Source organism: Pagrus major, chromosome 1 (genome assembly GCF_040436345.1).
Source record: "Pagrus major chromosome 1, Pma_NU_1.0".
Classification (NCBI taxonomy): domain Eukaryota; kingdom Metazoa; phylum Chordata; class Actinopteri; order Spariformes; family Sparidae; genus Pagrus; species Pagrus major.
Window position 1 is genome coordinate 7,553,933 of NC_133215.1, and position 22,864 is coordinate 7,576,796.

Here is a 22,864-nt window from a genome sequence, read left to right on the forward strand (position 1 = left end):
TGTGACTGTGGGGGTCGATGCGAGAGATTAGAGAGGAAGGCTGACATGCACACAGCTGGAGCAGCAAGAAGAAGAAGAAGAAACAGAAGAAGAAGAAGAAGAAGAAGATGAAGAAGAAGAAGAAGAAGAAGAAGAAGACTGCTTCACCAGAACACAATCACGACCTACTTGGACTCGTCACATGAACCTCCGGCGCTGCTGTGTGCTGTAGATATAAATGTGGCACTTACGTTGAGAAGATGTCTGCAGCGTTGCTCTCGCCGCCCTGTGTGTGTGTGTGTGATATTGATGGCACCGCGCTGTCTGGACCAGAGATGCTCCCTCTCCCGTCTCCGTGTTGCTAAGCTGCTCTCTCCTCCGCGCGTTACCATGGGGACCGTGGAGAGAGGAGGAGCGAGGATGTGGGCATGCGTCAGTCAGAGCAGAGGTGAGGCGAAGCTCCAGCAGCAGCAGCAGCAGCAGCACAAACAAGGCGGCGATGGATCGATGTGTGTGTGCGCGTGTGTGCGTGTGTGTGTGTGTGTGTGTGTGTGTAGATAGTAGGAAAGCGAGAAGAAAGAGGAGTGAGTGAAGAGGAAGCAGCATACAAGGGACTGTTTAAGTGTGAGTGGTTTCACATTATTTTCTAAGGAGAATAAAGACATTCTTGCACTGATCAGACACTTTCCATTTCTTTATTTTAATTTTTATTTCGCCTTTATTTTACCAGGAAGTCTTATTAGGATCAGAATCTCTTTGACGAGGGAGGGAGACCGACCCAAGGTAGCAGCTATACAACATCAAGTCTCTTTCACAACTTTACGAATGATGCCACTAAATTCATCAACCGTTATAAGAGTGTCTAGTTTTCGATCTCTTTGCAGGTTATTCCACGACCAAGGTGCATCGTATGAAGTCCTATGTGCTGTATCGTAGGCACCTGGACGTGTTTCAGTTTCCTGAAGACGTTTCATCCACACCCTCCCCTCCCACACAGGGTTTAAAAACCTGCCACTCCCCTCCAGTTAGTTAGACACTGGAGAAGCCTCTTGGATGAAAGGTGAAACATCTTAAAGAAACTGAAACACGTCGAGTTGCCAGCGATACAGCACCTAACCGTCACTAACCATAACCTGGAGGACTGAGAACCTTCATCAACACAGTATGAAGTCAAAACCCAGAGTACACTGGTTATGAGACACCACGGACCAGAAACCAGAGCAGCAACACATAGACTACAAGTAGCAAGAAACAAACAAACCATCTTGACATTTGTTCCAAGCTAGAAACAAAAGTAGCCGACTTATAAGCATTAAAAATAAAATCAAACAACCATTCTGTTATTCTGTAATCGTCCGTGTCCCGAGACATTTCTGGATGTTGAACACACGTTTCATCAGCAGAAGAAAATGTGATTCAATCTCAACTTCTCCTAATTCACACAACTTGTTGTAAATCCGCCAACTTCAAGAGCCAGAGGAATGATTCCTGCTCTCAGCTGTGCAACCAAAGACCTCTGACTCCTTGATAAGTTTGCTGTAACAGTGCCAGATGAATGCTTGATTTGAATTTTGGTGTGCACAAAATATAATTTAGCCACTTTTCTTCAAATCTCGCAAGTAACTTTCCTCCGATTATGCTCATGTTACAAAATAAATTGCTACGATACAGATATCTTAACTGAGTTGTCCTCAGACATAGCATGAATTGTGCAATTTACCCCGCAGAAAAACCTTCTCATTGACCCTGTTATCCGACATCAAGCAAACGATTCCACAATCTGAACATTTCACATTTTCGGCTTATTGAACCAGGAATCCAGCCCATAACACCCTGAACACCCAAACAGTGGGCAAACTTATGAATATCTGAGAAACATCGTGCAGCCCTGTGCTGTAGAGGGTCTGGTAAATATCCGAGTGAAATATCCAAGATCTTTAAAAAAGCAACAACTTGGAGGAGCGGAGCTGGTAACTCGGAGAGATAAGACAGAGTAGCATTCAGAGATATGTTGGAAGTCTACCCAGTATCGCTTTATAGATAAAATATGTGCCAGTGCGGCTGTCTGTCTGAGAGTGGTCAATGATGTCCAACCCACCAAATCATAAAGAATGCAGTGGCGAGTGAGACTTTGTTTTTGTAGTGAAACAACACTGGAGGAGAAAATGGAGGAGGCTGCAAGCATATAACTTCTTCTTCTTGGTTGCAAGCCCTATAATCGTCTGGAATCGGACAAATTGTTCCTATTTCACTGCTTCCTGATTGTTTAGCTCAAAAAACAAAGGATGGTGACAATCTGGGGCAACATCTGAGGCCATATTGCAAGTGTTAAGACCAGCGCCCAGAGGGAAACCGTGGCGCAACATGAAAACAAGACTCCTCTCCTACCAGCTCCCAAGAGCCACCAGCAACAAAAGATTTTGCAGCCATTTTTAAAAGCTTTATTTCAAAACACAGAACCTGAGATGCTGGCAGTCGGGCCGGAGTGGAGAGAGGAGAGCCCAAGGGAACTGGGGGGAGCCGGTCTCACGACCGCTGCCTCGGAGGCTGGAATCAATCAGCTGCCTCGACAAACCTTACACTCACACTAAGGCATCATCAATTAATCAAACACACCTGCAACCAATCACACACTCAGGTAACACAACAGAGAGATCACAGAGGAAATTAAAGCACATCCATGTATAAAGATGTTTATATGACCTCTCGGGTCGTCAGATTTCATTCACACCTTTCCTATCAGTCATGTTAGCAAAAGAAGTGGTTGAATGCTAACGTTAGCTGCTGTTTAATGGAAGCAAATGGGTTATCAAATATATTATTTTACCTTAAAATATGTCTTTTCACTTGCTGATGTCGAAATTATAACAATTTGTCAGATTCCTAACGTTTATAGGACCTGCAGCCTGAGACGACATTTGAGCTTTCCGCCCCGAGCGTGTCACAGGAAACAACAGTGCAAAAATGTAGAAATAAATCGAAAATAAAGAAACTCAACTCTGTATCACAGTGCACACCCTCACCCTTACATGCACAAATCACATGATGAAAGAGGACACCCTCGCCACACTCACAATAATAAGTGACAATAACAAAAAAGAGGTCAGTTTAAAGAAGACGCAGACGCAGAAGAAAGGAAGATAAAGCAGTAGGAGAAGAAGGAACACTGAAAGCTAGGACCTTAGACACTGAAGTTTTTGACTGAGTGGGAGGAAGAAGATGTTTTCCCTAAGAGACAGCGCTAACAAAAAACCCCTCCGCCAACAGAAATGTTCCGACCTTGACACCGTGGTCCTCTGTGGCTTTGTTCAACAAACATTCTCACTCAAAAGCTTCTTTTCAGCGGGTGGATAAACCACATTTAAAGGGTTCGCTCTTGAAATTTAATCCAAATTGAATAGAGCAGTGTTTCTCAAACTTCTCACATTGTGTACTAACTCCAAAAAATATTCGACTCACCAAGCGCAGCTATTATAACTGACATTAAAACACAGCGTACCGGTGTTTCCAAGTGGTATTATTGATGGAAGACAGCTGGATTGTTTCAGTTTTCCTCTGAGTCACAAATAACAGCAACACAGGACAAAATGTGAAAGTCATTTAGTCGATAATAGAAATGGATCGACAGTTAACTCTCCTTTTCCCGGGTGACTGCGTGCCGGGTGGCAGAAAAAAAATGTTTAGTGATAGCAAAGTTTATAGGGATCCAACGTGAACGCAGATGGTGTCATTACATTGTGCAACCAATAATCAACATTTACTTCTGAACCAGCGTCCTTCAGATCACTAAACGACCCGCTCTACCTCCTGAGCTACAGCCGCCCCCATTACATTTCAGTTCAAGTATTTTCATTTGAGATTTTGCAGTATTTTAATTGTATTTTATGTTTTTACATATTTGTTGGATTCCTCCGGATGCCATTAAAGCGAGCTCGTGTGCCACCAGTACACAGTTTGAGAATGGTGGAAATAGAGGCACGGCTGATTAGCATTTTTATGGTACTGGTATGTTTTTTGTGTCAGAGTTTCAAGTAAAATTGTATTTAAGGACAGTAAATTGCAGTAAGTTATTCGGTCTCCTAGATTACTAATAATCAGTATCATATAGGCCCTGAAAAATAAAACATTTTGGTCGATCTCTACATCTCACTGCATTGCATTTTGTCCACTGAGGCGACTGCAGGCTGCAGAAATCTTTGTCTCTCCATCTTCTCTGATTCTTCGCTCCTCACTTGACTCCTGCACTCGTGTGGAAGTCTACGGGGAAGCCGTCACTCTTTGATTCTGAAGGACTGATTTTTAGAGAGCTGAGTTTCACGTAAACTAACCTCAGGAGGAAAGATTTGGTATTTTTAATCTGTCGTCTTCTTCCTCAGGTCTAAATTTATTTCTCCTCCTGCAAAAGTGTGATCTGTAGCGACTGCGCCCGGCCATGAAAGAGTCAAACAGATTGCCCCCCCATAAAACCATAAAACCTTTTGTGTTCACACTCTGGTTTTTGTACGGATTCAACAAACCAGATATAATGTATGTTAATTAGTGAGCGTTAGAGGTGCTTGTGGGCAGATTTTGTTACAGAGCCAGGCTATCTCCCTTATGTTTTTCCAGCCTTTATGTAATGCTAAGCTAATCAGTCTCTGGTGGTAGCATCATATTTAAAAGCGAGAAAGCAAATAAGAGAAAATGTATCTTTATGCCATTGCAACGACTGAAGAAATCCAGAAAAAGTGGTGGTTTTCATCCTCAAATCAAACTCTAATATAACATGAAAATGAAGCTCAAACATCCACCACAGTCAGAGGCTCAAACACCAGTACAGTCTGGCTTTCCCTGCAGAGACCAGTAGCCTAGATTGTGGATTAATCTCCAGAGGTGGCTGATGTTGCGTGCGCATACACACACACTCGCACACACACAGATGTGGGCCACTCACATCCAACCACGACGACTATTTTAGTTCCATCTGGCTTCATAAGCCCGGCGTTATCCTGCCGGTGAGGGAGCAGACAAGAGACAGAAGAAGAGACGAGGTATCTACGAATCACCTCTCTGTCAGTCTGTCTTTTTTTATATTATTTTTTTACATCCATTACAGCAGTGTGAACAGAAGAAGAGTGAAATAAAACACCGCCTGTGGAAGAGATGGAAGGTGTTTGAACTACATGTATGTCTTCATCACAGCATCAAAAACCCCTCAGAGAGGAACACCCAGGCATGATGACCTCAATATCACCCCAGCCTGAAAACACACAGAGGCTCTGCTCTGTTACTGTGAAGGCACCACGGTGGCTCAACAGCGCCTCTCTGTGGGGGATTTGGGAACTAAATCACTACCTCTCCTCTCCTCTCCTGTTTTTCTTTTCTTTTCTTTTCTTTTCTTTTCTGTCCTTTCCTTTCCTCTCCTCTCCTCCTTTTCTTTTCTGTCACTTCCTTTCCTTTCCTCTCCTCTCTACTCTTACTTTCCTTTCATTTCCTCTCCTCTCCTCCTTTTCTTTTCTCTTATAGACATATTTACATGATTACCTGCCTAGCTGATTATCAGATGCAATATTCTGCAATTTTATCATTTTCTGATGGTTGATCAAATAAATTAATTTCACAAAAATTATCAAATAAATGTCGTAAAAAGTCAAATATTTGCATCCAACATGTAGAGGAGAGAAGTACAAATACCTCAAATAGGCCAAGTACCTACTGTAAGTACTGTATTACATGTCTGACTTTCAACACGCTCACCAATCTTTGCTGTAACTACTTTATAAGTCGATAATATGTCAGTGTTGTTATTTTCCTCTGCCAAAAAGTGGCCAAAAACTCAATAATTGCAGTTTCAATGTGGATTAAAATGATTTAACTCAGAGGTTATTTTAAATTCAAAGCCGCCCTGAGATGAAAAATGTACCCTTGACTTTCTTTTATTCACTCAGCTTATTTTCCTGCCTGTTTTCAGTCGTCTTTGGACAGATGTGTTAAACCAGGGCAGGTCTCTCTTCTCTCTGCAGTCCTGCTGAACTGTGTGAGATTCTGTCTGGGCGAGTTTGTTTCTGACAAGTGAGCGACTGAAAAGTTTTATCTGGCATTAAAATTTCAAACACTACAAGAATATGACCTTGCTTAAAGCTGAATTGATTTGTTCATCTTTAAAGTCGTGCTTCATTTCACAAATTGATAAGCTGCACGTGAGGGTAACATGAGGTGATGCCGGTTGCGAAACAGAACTGGTCCGTGGCTGATAAGCTTTTCTGTTGGAGATCTTAAAAGATTTAAGGATTTTTGAACGCCTTGAAACAATGAGTTGTTTAAACAAGTGTTGAAAGACTAACAAAGCCAGAATCCACCGAACCACTGGCCAGATCAAAAACTGTTAGAGAAGTTTGAAGGCTGCAGGCTTTGAAGTAGCTCCGACCCAGCCAGTGTCGAGGTCAACAATGTTCTCACTCTCATCCTTCTGTTAAATTTTCAGCAGATTAGACACTTCGCAGCAGGGGAAACCACCCTGTGCATGATAAAAGCAACAAAATGTAACTTTGTAGAGAGCGGTTGGTTGAGTCTCATCCCCAGATGCTTGGGTTGAGACTCAAAAATCAACTCTCTGTCTCCAGGAAGTTGCATTTTGTTGCTTTAAATGCACATCTTATCAGATGACGGTATTTAGTGTCTATGTAAACAGTTACAATCTCTAATCAGAATGATTTCAGTCGCATTAAAGAGATATTGTCCACGTAACCACTGATCATGGAGGCAACAAAATATGAAACGAAACAAAAACAGAGCAAGCTGCTTTTTAAAGAGCTTTTAATTAAAAGCCTTGTACAAGAAACACACAGAAAGCAACAACAGTAACAGGTAACATGACACTGAATACATAATCTGTACAATAAGGGTTTGCAAAACATGCTTCAGAAGTTCAGATACATTACAATGTCATCATTATCCTCCGCCTCCTCGTCATTACCATCAATACAATGTACATAAGTTATATAAGCATTAAACCGGACAAAACTGCAGTCTTGACACATTAAAAATCGGTCAGTTTGCCTTCTGATCAAACCCATATTGAACTATTAAAAAATGGCATTCAAATAAACAGCATCACATTAACATTATTATGCATATTTCAAAAAAAAAAAAAAAGGTAATAAAGTACAGTACAAAGGGAAAAAAGGCTTAAAAAGCACAAATTCATTGAGCATCTTTATCCATACATTTCATCAAGGATCCTTCCTTTTTTTCCAATTAGTGCCACATAAAATCTAGCACTTTCAATTACATCACATATAAATGTAAAACAATTCAAAAGGGAAAAAAAAAAAAGCTTTAAAAAAGTAAAATAATAAAATCAAGAGCCCTATTTGGTTGAAAGATAGGCCACTAAGTTGAGTTGTGCTACCCGATATGAGAAAAGTAAAAACAGAAGAAAAACGTTGCTATCAACTGTTGGAAACATCGCCTAGCAGCCTAATACCTTACACATCTACCAACTGCAAGAGTCACTTCTATCCACCACTTAAAGATATTAAAGATATAGTAGATGAAAAAATCTATTCCAAATCACGATATATCCATTTGGAGAAGAAAATAATCCTTCATCTGTTTCTGGGAAAATACAAAGTCTGTTTTTCACTTTGTCCGATGAGGATTAAAGTTAAGTTCTGTCCTCAATCTGAATTTGAGCTAGAGACCAGTTCATTTCTTCGTATAATGGATGTGTCATTTTGGAATAAATCCTTCCACATGTAACCTATGAGAGTATTGAAACAGCATCGACAACAACGAGAACCATCCAGTACGTGACGGGAGAGGAGGCGACATCTTCCTCGTCTGCGCTAACGAAGACATTGAGAACGCTGCGTTTGCGGCGCTAGAAAATGAGACATCAGAAACCTATCAAGGTAAATACAGTTTGTGATTTTGTAATCTTTATCTTTACCACCAAAGCCCCCGCAGGTACGAAACGCTCTTTTTTTTTTTAGCATGTAGGAGGCTGAGAAAGACGAGGTAAACGTCGCCTGGAGTGCAGCTGGGGTCGTACGGAGCAGCTATAAGGCAACACATGCGGAAGATTTTTTTTTAAATATTGTAACACACAGGTACACCAGAGTAAGAGCCAAGGTCTGGGAAGGGCTACAAAGAGCGGGCAGCACCAGAAAAAGGTTTAACGTTTGAGTATAAAGGGCCAGGTTTTCTTTTGAAGTACCTCAGGTGCACTTGAAGGTCAAAACCATTGAACACTTTCAAGCTTGCAGGAGTTTATAGCTGGAAGCAACCTGCAGTGAATGAGCTGGGCAGAGGTTCGCAGACAACAGTCTGTCAAAGATCACACCTTATGAGATCAAGATGTTCGCTCTCTAACCACCAGATTACCTGACACGCTTCCTGACTGTAGCATGATGCCAATAAAAGACAGCACACCTGATGTTTTGGGAGAAAACAACCGTGCCAACATCCCATGCTTTCCTGTTAGAAAACAGCAGGTACTAAGTTGTATGTTTTAGCCTCACAGCGTGGGCGGAAACAAATACCATCAGCTGGAACGCTTAAAGAAAAAGCAACTGATCAATTGTCACCTGATAAAGTGGCTGCAGAAGCAGAGAGTAGATAAATTCATCAGCCACGGACAAAAGATAATTTGTCTCAAGGTGATTTCTCACTTGGGAAACCTGCAGCAACAGAGGATGTTTTTCATGTTTGGGCCGGGTACGTCAACACACCCCTGGGTCTAATTCCTCGAAGTTCCTCTCCATGTGCTCGAGAGCACTGTGTAACCAAAAGGAAGGAACCACGTCAAATGTCAGGGTCTAAAGCCAGAACATGGAGCTTTTCTTAACACCTTAACAGAAAAGGATGCAGTCAAAACGAAGTTGTCTGGTTCGGGGACACTTTTGCCACTTTCAACCTTCCTACAAAGTGCTAGTAAGCGATTTTCACTTGAATTTCAGAAACAAAACACATTTTCGTTTCATGTTACGCCACACACGGCTAGTAGCAAACCTGCAACACGACGAAAAACAAAGAAATGCGATGCGGTTTTCTCGCTGCAAGCAGCATTGCTACAGACGGTGGCTGAGCTTCCAAAGGCGATGCGTTTTTTATGCGTTCGGATAGCAAGTTAGCATGCCGTTAGCTGCTGTCGACCACTACAAAAAAAAAAACCTGTCATACAGTTGCGACTGAAACTACAGAAAATATCTGGTACAGAGAAAAGCTGAAGCTGTGTCCACATAGTTTGGAAAATAACGCCTTTAATGGAAAGTTCTAGAGAGAATCCAGAGATACCAAAATCTAGTGAATTAATTGACAGAAAAAAGGTCAATCTTTGTCCTCATTCCTGGCTGGGTTCGATTTCTCTAGCCCTGTGGGTAGCAGGAGGCTGAACCATGCTACACGAACCACTTCTATTAAAACATGAGACCATACTAGTAAAGCACTGTTAGCTTAAACACTGACCAGAAACATCCAAAAGGAACAAAGCAGGGTGTAGGGCTGTTTGCTCTACCTGTCAAAGCTCAAGGTAAACAGGCAAACTTACCAGCCTGCATTGATTTTTTACAAGTCAAAACCGCCTGGAAACATGTTTCACAGACTTCAAACAGCTGCCAAGTCGCTCAAAGATTCAACAACCTGCTATTTTTAGCTGCATTTTGTTGGTGGCTTCAGCCTGAAGTGTGTTCAACTCATGGACCTTCTATACCTTGACAAGTTGAGAAGTTATATGGCGCCAATCTGGCATTAAGAAAAAAGTTCAGAACTAACTTCAGGCCAGTTTAGAGTCTTGGTGGACGTCACAGAGTTATGAAGAAGGTGGCGGGTTCGTGAGAAAACAAGGCAAGCAGGGAAAGACGGCAAGGACAGCAATAACTTAAAAACTACAGTTTCTGTATATTCTTTTGCAGCTTTTAAGGTTGTGCGTGCATATAAATACTTACTCATACTGTATGTACTGTATATGCATGTGCGTTCAAGAGAGCAAGAGGAAAAGGCCTTGAAAAATGGATGAACTACATAAAATAGGTCATTTTTCGATGCAGTCAAGTGCATTGCATTTACCTCGCTGTATTGATGCAATATATGAGAGTCCAACTGTGTTACGTGCAAAAACACATCACCTCATTTGTCATTAACAAGCTGGACTTCCAATGAGACAAGGGGGGGGGCAGGAAATTGGCATAACACCTGAAGGCCGTCAATAACGACCTTCACAGCAGAGCCTGAATATAAAAACTATTTTTTTTCTTTCACATACAACAAGTGTGCTTGATAAACACTCACACCAGACACCAGATGGGTGAGTGTTTCACTTTTTGGACATTTTTTTATGACACCAAACAAGCTAAAGTCAGCCTGTCTGAATGCAAGCGAAAGAAAACAAATAGCATTTCCATCCAAGTCTGCTTCAAAGAGCCAGTGCTGTGCAAGTGGACAAAATATGGCAATTTAAGTGACAAGGAGGGCGTATTAGCTGCCCCTTTTTCAAATTCATACTTTAAAAAAAAAAAAAGCTCTTTTCTTTACTATTCAATGGCTGGGCGGTGTTAAGTTACATCACATTTCATTAATTGCTACACAAATATGGACACACCTTTAAGGAAAAAGGTAGGAGGGGGCTGACGTGGCAACACTGGCATGACATTTTCTCCTATTATCAATGGCAATCGACTTCATAACATCTGATCTCCTATGGCTTGGCTGGAGAGGGGTCATCAGATGGGGTGCTGGGAGTAGGGGAAGAGGCGTCTTCGGGGCTGGCGGAGGGTGAGGCAGGGCAGGAGGCAGGGGAGGGGAACTCTTTTATGGTGACGGTGACGAGGTTGGTGGTGACATCAGTGACCACCACATCTTTGCAGCTCGGCGCCATTTCAGGGTGCCAGTCAGGGTCTCCCTCCGCAGGCACCCTTTTGGCTTCGGTGGGGGCAGCGCTCTGATCCCCAGGGGTGACAGAAGAAGGGGTGGCAGGCGGCTGGCGTTTTGCCCTGCGTGGGCGAAGATTTTTCCTGCCTCCGTCTGGGGCCACAGAACGGTCCAGGGAACCTTCCTCCCCCTCGTCTTCTAAGGAAGAAGAGGGTGAGGAGGGGAGGAAGGGAGATGCTGACGCCGCGGGGTCTGCATCTGAGGACGGGGCAGAAGCAGGTGACTTAGCGCTCTGGCTCTTCTGTGTCTCTGTATGAGGTTTAGTGGACTTTGGAGCCTCGCTGGAGGGTGAGGCTCCTGTGGAGGGCTGCGACTGAGCAGCTGAGGCGTTGGTGGAAGATTTTCCTTCAGAGCCACTGGAGCTGGAAGGAGAAGGAGGTGACTGGTACTGGGAGGAAGAGGAGTGGGTGTCCCTGGCCCCTGTGCCGGAGCATGACCCTGGGTGGGAGTGAAAGGCCAGAGGGCCTCCACATTGCAGCCCAAATGGCTTCCCGTACATCGGAAACCCCAGCATCTTCAGAGGGGGCTGGAAAGGTCTATAAGGTGCCTCTCCCTTCTTCCCGATGATGCGATTACGGGAAGGGATGTTTTGGCGTCCTGCTGTAACATTCCTGCTGCCTGCAGCTGTGCCACCCCGGCCTGGCTTATCAATGACCTTCAGGTTGAGGATGATCCGGCCTCTCTTGACCTCCCGGGGTTTGACCCTACGGTTGAGGATGCGGACGGTCTCAGAGAAGGGGGATACGTGGACTCGGGAGGGGAAGCCACCAGGGTTGGAGAAGGTGTTTGCCATGGGGTCTGAGCGGGGCAGAGGGCGCCTGGACATCCGGTGGCAACGGTGAATGTCTTTCTTCAGCTTGTGGGTGGCTGCAAGGGAATTGAGTTTAGGGGTGGGTGCCACAGTTGAGGAGGACGAAGATGCTAAATGATGAGGTGAGGCGGAGGAGGAAGGAGTTGCTCGGCTGGAAGTGGTCGAGGAGGAGCCCAATGCAGTCTGGCGGGTGTTTGAGGCTCGGTTGCTGGGCCTTCCTTTCTGAGTGCGAGCCTGAGGGAGATGACACAGAATTAAGAAACTATCTTTGCAGTGAGAGCTTTATTTTTGTAGAAAAATTCTTCACCACAATTCGTACTGACAATTTAAAAATGTATGTTGCAGAATATCCACTTTGTTTCAACAGTGACGTGTTGTTTGGGCAGGCTGTCGCAAACTTTTCTGTCGGCTTTGTGTTGTTATGTTATTGAAGAACATAAAAGAAAGATCTTGTGTATGTCGTGCTTGTAAGAATAGGGCTGTGTAAGATTTCATGTTAACAAGCTAAAAAAAATCTGCTCTAAGTAGGTTGACCTTATTCTTACTTTAAAAAGCGAAATCACTTTATGATTTCCTGTAACATGCTGCTGCATGAGCATTGGTAGGTAATTGATTGACAAATCATGGCTACAATTACCAATATGCTATTATTTCTAATTTAAAAAAGGTTTTTGGTATACTTTTTAAGCCCGTTTTAAAAAAAATATGCTCATTGGAGTCTTTTTCTGCTGATGTGTTGACGTGTCCACAAAATACCAATTAAACCATTAAGTATCCAAAATTGTACCTTCATGACAAAGTTTTTGGGTTTTGGCCCCCGTTTCTTCGGCCCATGCAATTCTCTGTCCCGTTCCCTATGAAAAGGAAATGACAGTTACGAGAATACAGATCACAAAAGTAAAGACAGTCTAAAAAGAGAACACCATGATAAAAGCAAACATAACGACTCAAAAGAGAAGATGGTGATGAAAGCTGTGGGTGTGTGAAAGTAGAGCAGTCGAGCACAGAGAACGTTTGAAGTCTTGTTTGAAGGCAGCCAGTTTCTGTCTTCACGCGTCCTCGTTAGTTTCCATTTGATGCATTTTCAGCTTTTGTCTGCTTTATGGTGTCCATTTTAGTTTACTGTAAACATCTACTCTATGAGCAGCACAAGGCTTTTAAGTGGCTTGGCAGCAGACATAAAGGACTCAATCAGGAAGAGAAGAGAAGAGAAGAGGAGGAGGAATAAAACAACCCTAACAGATGAAGTAAAAGCAGAAGCACTCACCAGTAAGATACATGGGAGTTAAAAGACAGTAATGACATGCAGTAATGTATAAAATGAAGACAAAGAACTGAAATTAACACACTTTAAACATTTGAAGTTAGAGGCCAAAATCCTGTGCAAGCATACACTGTGGCCCATCACTCCACATGGGTTTTAACTCACTTTTGCTCAAAGCCAAGTATCAGCCTGTCATCCAGAATATTCTCCTCTGGCTCCCAAGTGCTGTGCCTACATAAAGATGAAGCAACATTAAATTCACACATCAAAAGAAAATCTTTTACCACAAGAAAATGTTGTGACAAAGTGGAATTAATTAACATTTTCTGTGTAATTGAAAGGACATTAAAAATTGTGTAAAAATACACAGACAAATGCCTCGGTTTAAAAAGGAGTGAGGGTTGTAAATTTCAATTAAAGTGAAGGTTAAGAGAAGCACTTACTTCATTGCCCATCCTTTCCATTTAACCAGGTATTCAAGTCGTCCCTGCAAGAAAAAGCCAGATGGTGGATTGACAAAAACAGCTTGCATATGAAAACACATACGAGACATTTAAAAAAAATATTTTAATCTGGAACTACTTTGCTGATTGTTTGCCGAGTTTTAAGTTAATCTACGTTTGAGTCCTACTGGGACTTTGTTGTGCACTTTACACACTACAGAGTCCAATCCTGTATGCAACTCAAAAAAGACAACATTTTATTGGTTTAACCATGTTTCAGCCCTGCAGACTCCGTGCCAGGCTCGACAACAGTCTGGAAAATGTCATATCTTAACTTGATTTGTGTCAGGCAAGAAACTGCACTTCTTGTTAGTGATTTGATTGCGGGCACTTCACTGTTCTTATCTTAATGTGTGCTCATCCTGGTGCTCAAACTTAAACTGACACTGACAAGAAATCTCAATAACATTCAATATATTTGACATTGGGCATTGTACCTTTTCAGCAGATAGATAACATTACATAATACTGCGAACGTAAGTTTTTGAAAAAGATCAGTCGCTCAACATCTGTGTGATGAACTAATCTTAAACCTGAATATGATATTCCTGCTTTAATGCAAATGCATTGGATCACATCTCACAAGAAGGGGTGCAACTATGAAGCTCTCTGGCAGGCAAATTCAGAAGTAACTGGAGGCCTGCTGGGCCTTGCTGGTAAACTATGTATACCAGCCACTTAAGATGGTACCCCCACCATGATTTATGGGGTCTTTTCCAAGCCTTACTAGACTGATAAAACACTGAGAAAGTATCAGAAGTCCTTCATCAGCTGTGACTGATAGACTCCTTCTTTCTCATCTCAATAGACGATGACTAATGTTTTGATAACCATCTTTCACAAGCTGTAGAAGAAAGCAGTAGTCTCCAACAGCCTTTAATGTGGCTGCTACACACACACACCTCTTCCACAGGCTGTAAAATGAAGACTGTGGCTGTATAGCTTTAGCTACCATTAGCTGGCAGAAAAAAAAAAAGGCCCCTCCATTTCATAGCACAGCCCTCATCTCTTCGCCTGGGCTGCCTTGTTCCGCAGCTAGCCCCTTCTTTGTGTCGCTGTTTTTTATTACCCTGCTAATGCCTGAATATACGAGCCATGACTGATAGCCTCGCTAGTTAGCTTCTAGCTAGCTCCTGACTAGCAAAGTAAAAAAAAAAAAAGGGCACCCGCCAGCCGCGAGGCCTCCATAGCATAGCATAGGGCGCAAGAAGGCAGCCCCGGAGCCTATGGACCGAAGCGGTGCCGAGCCGTGCTGACCGCGGCCAAACATCTGCGGGGAAGTCAAAACACGCGGGACGGCTGTAAAGCTCACCTTACGAACTCGGCGTTTCAGTATGGCTTCCGCGGCGAAAACACGATCTCCCACCGCCGAGAGCTCCATCTTTCATGCCCCGAACTAAGCTACCTGTCTGTGTTTTCCTCTCTCCGGACGTCAGGCACTGCTGTCTGCTCGAGCCGACCACAGCCAAACTGTGTGTGTGAGAGAGAGAGGCAGACACACACATGCGGACAGACACACACACACGCACACACACACCACCACTACAACAACAGCAGCAGCAGCGGCAGCGGCGGCGGCGCGGACAGCCCGCTATCTGTCACGTGGCCGGGGTCAGCCCCCTCAGTCGTCCTGGCAACGATGAAGACACTCACGAGGATGCGAATAACCGCGCGCTTCTTCGAGCTCATCGTCCCCGTTCGGTGACAGGCGGCGCCATGTTGGCTCCTCCCTGAAACACGGGACAGCTTCCCGGGTTCACAGTGATACAAGTGCTAATGCTGTTGTTGTAGCACATAGGTAGCAGCAGCGAGCAAACACAACTTTTATTTCCAAACACGACACTTTTCTGGGCCGTAGCCATCTTTTTAAAAACACACCCCAACCACAGACATGTCTACGTACCTGTATCATTTGTGCAGAACATGGCGTAATGTTTAAATACTAACTTTTCATTGTACATGCTACCGCTGTCGCTCCCCCCGTGTTTCCTGTCTGTATCTCTACTTTAAACAAGGAGGCCAACACTAGCCAAATAAATGGTTAAGTTCTGCTAACATGTATGCAACACGTGCACACGTGACAGATCAACAGGAAATTAGTGTTTTGTTTTTGTTTATTTTAATATTCATTTACAATTTTAAATCACAAAAGACAACTAACTTGAATATTGTTCTGCAGGACGAAAGGAAACACGCACAAAATACAACATCCGATGATAAATGTTGAATATAGTCATAAAAATCATCACTTGAACAAACACAGACATTAACTTATTAAAGTTGTGGCCTAGTGTCACGACACAAAGTGTCCACTCCATGTTGGGGTGTCGGCGCACCGCAGGAAATCTTCGTGTTACGGGCATCAGACCACTCGCCTGTCGTCACGTCGCAGCACTGGACGTAACAGGAGGGGAAGCTGATGAAGCCACCCACAACAAAGAGCCGATCATCAGTCACTCCGATGCCGAAGCGGGCTATCCTCAGAAAAACCCCAATCAGAACTAGAAAAATTGCATTTCCTGCGAAAATACAGTGTGAATGCTGACGGCTGAAGTGATTTCGGAAATCTGCCGAATGTACTGGAAAATACTTAGTGGAAATGCATAAAACTATAAGAATGAATGGTCAAGAGTTTGCAGAAAAAGCTGAATTTTTCAAAAGCTGAAAAGGCAGAAAAGGTGAAAAGTAACAGGCTGAATGGGCTGAAAGAGCTGAAGATTTTGATAGTTGAACAGATTCTCTAGCTGAACTTAAAGCTGAATATTTTAATTGTTGAACAGTTTCTCTAACTAAAAATAAATCTGAATATTTGAAAAAGCTGAAAGGCAGAAAGCTGAACATTTTGATAGTTGAACGGTTTCTCTGGCTGAACGTATGCTGAAGCAGTAGCAGAATGAAATTTAAAAAATTCCCCATAAGGATGAATGGGAAAACACCCCCCAAACTCCTGCAGGTCTAGAAAAAAGTGTAATAGTTATGGCCAAAACATGTATACAGTGAGTAACAGGAGACATTGCTGAACCCTGTGATGTGTTTTTTATTTCTGTAGAGTGAAAAATGAGGGTACGAGAGCGAGAGACGAAACAGGTACCGTCTGCTCTCCTACAGAAATTAGGCTCAAAATTAACATTGCGGCTTATGAGGGAGTTGCTGGAGTGCTTGTCGCTCTAGGGCCTCTACAGCCAAAAGTGTAAGTCCTACATCTGAGATATGACCATCAGCTGAAAGCCAACAGGATTTCCTACATTTCTATGTATATATTGTCTACGTGAAGTAAAAGATGTGGGACCCAAATCAAGCTGAAGTGAATTTTTTCTAAAGTTTTTGCAGCTGCTCTCCACTCTAGCGATGATGTCACGCACTCTAGCTCACGCAATACACACCCATTATAAAACCAGAAGACGAGCTAAAAATCCTTAAAACTAAAACTGTGATAATTTCAAAACCGTAAAAGATTTTAAAAAGCTGAATACGTGCCCGATAGTTCAAAGTCTTGTAACTTGGAGAAAGCTGGAATGGTGTCTGTAGCTCGAAGTATAAGGGACAAGAAGAGGTTTAAAGTGGATGAGTTTTGAGGAGGATTTGAAGATTTTCCCATTTACTTCCATATTATTTTTTTTTTTTTTTAAAAAGTTGAATATTTGAAAAGTTGAAAAGCTAAAAATCTGAAAACTACAAGGTTGAAAGAGCTTAAAAAGCTGAACATTTTGATCGTTGAATGGTTTCTATAGCTGAACGTACGCTGAAGTAGTAGCAGAATAAATTTTGAAAAATTCCCCATAAGGATGAATGGGAAAAATTTTGCAGAAAAAGCTGAATATTTCCAAAAGTATGAAAGATAGAAATGCCAAAAATACAAGCAGTAATGTCCTTAAAGCAACACTAGGCAGTTTGGACTCATCTCTTACCAGTGTCGTAAATACTGTCGCTGTACGAGCGTCCCTGGGGAAAATGAATACACGTGAATTTGTTTTCAAATCACGAAATCGTCTGAAAAAACCTAAATCGAGTGCCAACAACAAGCTAGATTCAGAGATAGCAGCTGGTAGTTTGTTAGCATATAGGCTACACAGCACATTAGCAACATTACCGAGTTGGTTATAGTGATTGCACCGACTAAGTTACTTCCAAAACACGACGCTTGGGCGTGAATGTGTTTAGTAACGTCTGAAAATATAACTATGCTTTCGGGAGTTACTAAATACAATCGCAAGTCGACGTTGTGTTTGGTGTAATAACTACAACCAACTTGGTACGACAACAGCATGTAGCATGCTAACGTTACCGATAACAACAATAGCGTAACGTTACCCCCCAACCACACTGTTCAACAATTACGTTGATTATCTGCATGAACCTAAGGAATCTGCAACTTTTCAAGACAAGACGTTCATAGTGTTTTAATAAGTTAGTCATTGTTTACAGTCACTACATGAAAACGTGCAAGCTATTGAAACGGACAGCGTTAGATTATCTCGCGGCTTTATTACGGTTATAAACTGTGGACAAATAGTGCCCCAATGAACACCACATAACAACAAATCAACTCAAAGTAAAAGTCGGTAAGATAATAAATATGTATATATGTAATATATGACTTACAAATCCAGTAGCATCAAGGTTAGGTCGCCATCAGTCTTGACACCCATTTCTTACTCAGCTCGCCCCACCGAGTGTAAGCTGGTCCAATATTTATCTGTGTCCGGGCTCTGTTCTATCACTTTCTCTTTTTCTTTTCTTCGCCTCCTCAGACAATACCTTCTTGGCTTTTTTTTAGCTGGCTCGGCCATGGCGTTCCCTGAGATTTCTCCTGGTTTGTATGTTATTTAGTTTTTCGTATTTCTCTTTAGCCTTTTGTTTTGACAGTGTTGTTGCTTCCCTGTTCGTTGCCTGGATTAAAGCTCTTGTTTTTTTTTTTACTTGACTGTCATGTCTGCATTTGGGTCCTCATCTTTTTCCAAACCATAATACGATGTGACAAATAAACAGCAGGAGTGTGTAAAACACTCCGGTGTTAATATATGTCAGATTGCAGCAGTAAAGCCAGGAACTCCCACGATCTGTGAGGTATGCAGCCAATGTTAGCTAATGTTAGCCAGTGTTAACATTTCACAGATTTTCTCACTCTAACTGACCAATCATAGAAAGCTCAGAAGAAGTAGCTGTTTTAACGCTCAGAGAAATGTATTAGGCATTGTTTATTATTGCATATATAAGTTAAGTATGAAGACATCAAGAAACAAATATTAAAACAAATATTAACTCATTAAAGTTTTGGCATGGCGTCATGACACAAAGCACCACGCAGCAGCTGAGGGCGCCGCGGGAAATCTTCATGTTACGGGCATCAGACCACTCATCTGTCATCACGTCGTAGTAGTGGACGTAACAGGTGGGGAAGCTGATGAAGCCACCCACAACAAATAGCCGGTCATCAATCACTCCAATGCCAAGGTCGCTGCGGGCTATTCTCATGGAGGACACTTCGTGCCAGGTGTTGGTGCGGGAATCGTAAGCCTCAGCGCTGCACAGATGGCCGCTGCCATCGACTCCACCCACCTGTGAGAGGAAATGTTCAATAAATGGCGTTTAAATGAAGATGGAAACAGTTTCTCAGCACACAGCCCTCAATGAAAAATCTACAAGACAGGCTGGCACAAATTTGGTACAGACATTTGGTCTGAAGAGGTTGACATTTATGTACTCACTGCAAAGACGCGGCCTGCATATGCCACGATGCCAACTTTACAGCACTGGCTGTTCATGGGGGCGATCATAGTCCACTGGTTGGTTTCTGGGCTGTAACGTTCTCAGGTTTCCAGGATCTCATTCCCATTGAAACCCCCACAAATGTAGATCTAGGAAGAAAATACAGGTAGAAAATCAAATTGGCAAAGTTCCAGTCAGCACCATACATCTCTCTGTTACTAGTCCCAGCTGCTCCCACCTTGTTGTTGAGTGTTGTGTAGCCGGCACCGGTCCTGATCTCATGCATGGGTGCAATGACAGTCCACTGGTTGGTGTCGGGCCTGTAGCGCTCTGCAGTGCTGTGTTGTCCATGCACATCATGACCTCCCATCGCGTAGATGCATCCATTTAGCACCATGATGCTCACAGAGCTGCGGCGGAAGTGCATGGGTGCCACATCCTGCCAGGTTTGTAATTCTCCTCCCTTTCAAAGCCACACTGTAAAATGTTACCAGGATTTAACAATATTTAACTGTAATATTTCACAATAAATTACTGTATTAGCACTTTACAGGCGTTAACTGTAAAAATCACAATATAATACTGTAATTTAGAATTTACTGTGAAATCAATGCAGACACAGTAAATTACTGTGAAAAAACTGATAGCAGGATTTCACAACATTTCACTATATTATTTCACAGTAAAATACTGTATTCAAACCATCCTCTGTGATAACACAACAAATTACTGTAAAACTTGAAATGCGCTTGAACCACGCTGCATTGTGGGATCAAGAAGAGACAACAGGTGGATACGGGTGCATCGGATACCGTTCTGTTTATACATCCATGGTGGATAATGTTACGACCTGACACACATACCGATAGAAGAGCTCAAAGGTAAGGTTTACATCATTAGCCTACAATATTAGACAGCTTGTCACAACTTTCTATTAGTTGTGTGAGTTAGTAAATGAATGATCTTTTGGATGAAGGTAACGTCACTTTATGCTCCACTTTTTTGGCTGTTAAGTCATTTCAAAGCCGTTTTTTGCCTCACAGAGAAGTAAATTATATCTTTGGAAAGCTGAAATCATGTGTTTTCATTTAATGGTCTCCACATGTCGTTCGGAGGCATAGTGTGCGAGTTATTCGATATTGATTCGATTTAATATTGATTGATTGATTCATAGATTCAGTTAGTGATACCAAAGTATGATTTTGAGCTGTAATCTGATTACATAACTACCCCAGCCATCTAACACATCAATACTGGTATCAATATTGACATTAGACAGGGAATGAATATTTCAGCACTTAATAGCTGAATCTGCTCTTTAAAAATGAAAATTCATGTTCATTCATGTCCATGTTTATGTTCAGAGACAGCTTTAGTAAATTGTTGAATTTAATAGTTTTATTATTATTAAAACGTTAAAATGAGTATTGTCTTTGTTTTCTTTGTTCTTGTATTGACTTTTAATTTAGCAAATCCAAAGCATGTTTGTGTGGTAAAATCACAGTTAACAAGTCAAATGTGCAATATTTTACAGTATTATTTAAATTTTAAATTTAAATGTAAATTACTGGCTTCTGAGTTGCATTACTTTTACAGTAAAAATTTAAGAATACAGGCAATTACTGTAATTTATTCCATGGGCATGGCAACTGTGAAGTTACAGTATACAGCTGTAGTTGCGTTGTATTTTACTGTGAAATATTTACAGTACATTATTGTGAAACATGTGCAGTACATTACTGTGAAATATGTATAATAAATTACTGTAAAATTACTGTGAAAGTAATACAACTAGTAGCCAATAATTTACTGTAAATTTACAGTGAAACAGGAAGGCAGTGCCGTGATTGGCACGAGGGCGCTCCTGGTTGTTTGTCAGGTCGTTCCAGGGGTTAGCACGGATGTCATACGCCTCAATGCTGTTGGGGAGGCAACCGCCATTCCGACATACCACCATTCCGACATTAGGCCCTAATTGTCGGAATGGCAACACTTAAGCCTTTAATTAAACGTACCGTCATTCCGACATTTTTTGCCTCCTAAGGTTGGAATGGTGGTATTTATTTCTTTTTTAAACATGTTGCCATTCCGACACATCTTTTAAAAGGGTTAAGGTTAGGGTTACGGGTTGCGGGTTAGGATTAGCCTTGTCGGAATGCCGGGACGAAACTTTGTCGGGACGTTCGCATGTCAGAATAGTGGTATGTCGGAATGGTGACATGTCTGAATAGTACAATGTCGGAATGGCGGTATGTCGGAATGGCGGTATGTCGGAATGGCGGTATGTCGTAATGGCGGTCTGTCGGAATGGCAGCATGTAACCATGCTGTTGTTGGATAACCTCTGCTACAGCCTCCGATGGCCAACAGGATGGCGTTAGGCAGGCAAGGACAAGCGACAGAGCCCCGCATGACCAGTGCAGGTGAGGTGAGGCGGCCTTTGTTTTTCATGATCTCTCTCACCATTTGAAAGGACTCAGCGTTGCTCTTCACCAGCTCATTGGAGATCACAGTCACCAGGTGATCTAGACTCATCAAGGCCAGCCGGACCTACACGCAGAATACAAGAGAAAATCTTTGAACTGAACTGCAGTGGCTTCACTTTTCCTACCTGGAAACTCTGCCCTCTTTGTATACAGTCTGTGGTCTGACATGACTTTAAGCTTACAGCTCTTTGTTTGTAGTGGAGCTACAGGTTTGAAAGCAACCAGGTGATCTTACAGATTTTTTTGCTGTCAGCTAAATCCAAGCTAAAGCTTGTGGCAGAACTTACCTTAGACAAGAGTACAAGCAGGTGTCCTTTCCTTTCTTCCGGTCCGTAGGCGATCCAGTGAAGGATGGCCACGTACACAGTACTCTCCTCTCTCACATTGAGGTCTTCTCTTTCTAGGATGTCCGTGAGTTCCTGCACAGTGAGATTCTGAAACTCGTTATTGACAACGTCCTCAAAGTGATCAAGGATAAACTGGTTGGCCTTGCTCTGCAGCTCATTGATTTTGAAATTAAATTCGATTGTCACTCAAAAATGTTGAACAGCAGCAACACTTTACCATTTTGTATTATACATGTGCTCCTGGACGTCATTCTTTTTTCTTTCTTTCTTTTTTTTGTTTTAAACCCACACCCGAAGTATTTTTCTGTTTTTCTTTTGCAGCTGGGAACAGCTTTTCAATTTCAATTTGTATACTTAAGTTTTGGAGAAAAGTACGTCAAAAATCAGCTGTTTCAAGTGTGCATAATAACTTCCATTATTATTCTGCCACTTTTTTTCAATTATTAAAAGTACTGTAGCATGGCACTGAAAGACATGATATAGAGTCAAAATTAAAAACTAATCTTCAATCAACGTAAGACTGATTGTTGTACACAACTGAACTGTAATCACATTACATTTGTCTCTAACACAGTAACGTCCTCAACATCCTTGACATTGATGAACACATCATAAACATGGCTGTGTTTTGTACATGATTCATCTGATAAATATCTTAAAGCTGGGGTCGGTAGGTTGGAGAACAGAAAAATTGCCTTTTATGTAATGGTTTGAACATGGCTGACATAACAATGGATTTAGTATAAGGAACAGCGACTTACCTCCACGCAGGTCCAAGGGGAAAGGGGGTTTCAGGGCCTTCTTCCACACTCCATAGAACTGCACCTTAGCACAAAAGTCTGCCCATCTTCCCTTCAT

At 42.3% G+C, this 22,864-nt stretch overlaps 1 protein-coding gene and 1 pseudogene across 1 annotated transcript; both read right to left on the reverse strand.

The window, feature by feature from the left end:
- Positions 1 to 6,757: 6,757 nt before the first annotated feature.
- Positions 6,758 to 14,965, reverse strand: cbx6a (chromobox homolog 6a). Its single transcript, XM_073478575.1, has 5 exons — positions 14,778 to 14,965; positions 13,406 to 13,449; positions 13,128 to 13,193; positions 12,486 to 12,552; positions 6,758 to 11,932 (listed from the first exon to the last, which is right to left on the reverse strand). The coding sequence occupies exons 1-5, from the start codon at positions 14,844 to 14,846 to the stop codon at positions 10,655 to 10,657; spliced, it is 1,524 nt and encodes a 507-aa protein (XP_073334676.1). The 5' UTR covers positions 14,847 to 14,965; the 3' UTR covers positions 6,758 to 10,654.
- A 121-nt stretch (positions 14,966 to 15,086) lies between these two features.
- Positions 15,087 to 22,864, reverse strand: LOC141004762 (uncharacterized; annotated as a pseudogene).

Excerpts from the sequence above, each read along its gene's own strand:
- cbx6a (XM_073478575.1), bottom strand. The coding sequence starts at position 14,846 with ATGGAGCTCTCGGCGGTGGGAGATCGTGTTTTCGCCGCGGAAGCCATA. Across the intron at positions 13,450-14,777 it reads TGAAACGCCGAGTTCGTAAG|GGACGACTTGAATACCTGGT; the intron begins GTGAGCTTTACA and ends TTTTTCTTGCAG. Across the intron at positions 11,933-12,485 it reads CCAAAAACTTTGTCATGAAG|GCTCGCACTCAGAAAGGAAG; the intron begins GTACAATTTTGG and ends CATCTCCCTCAG.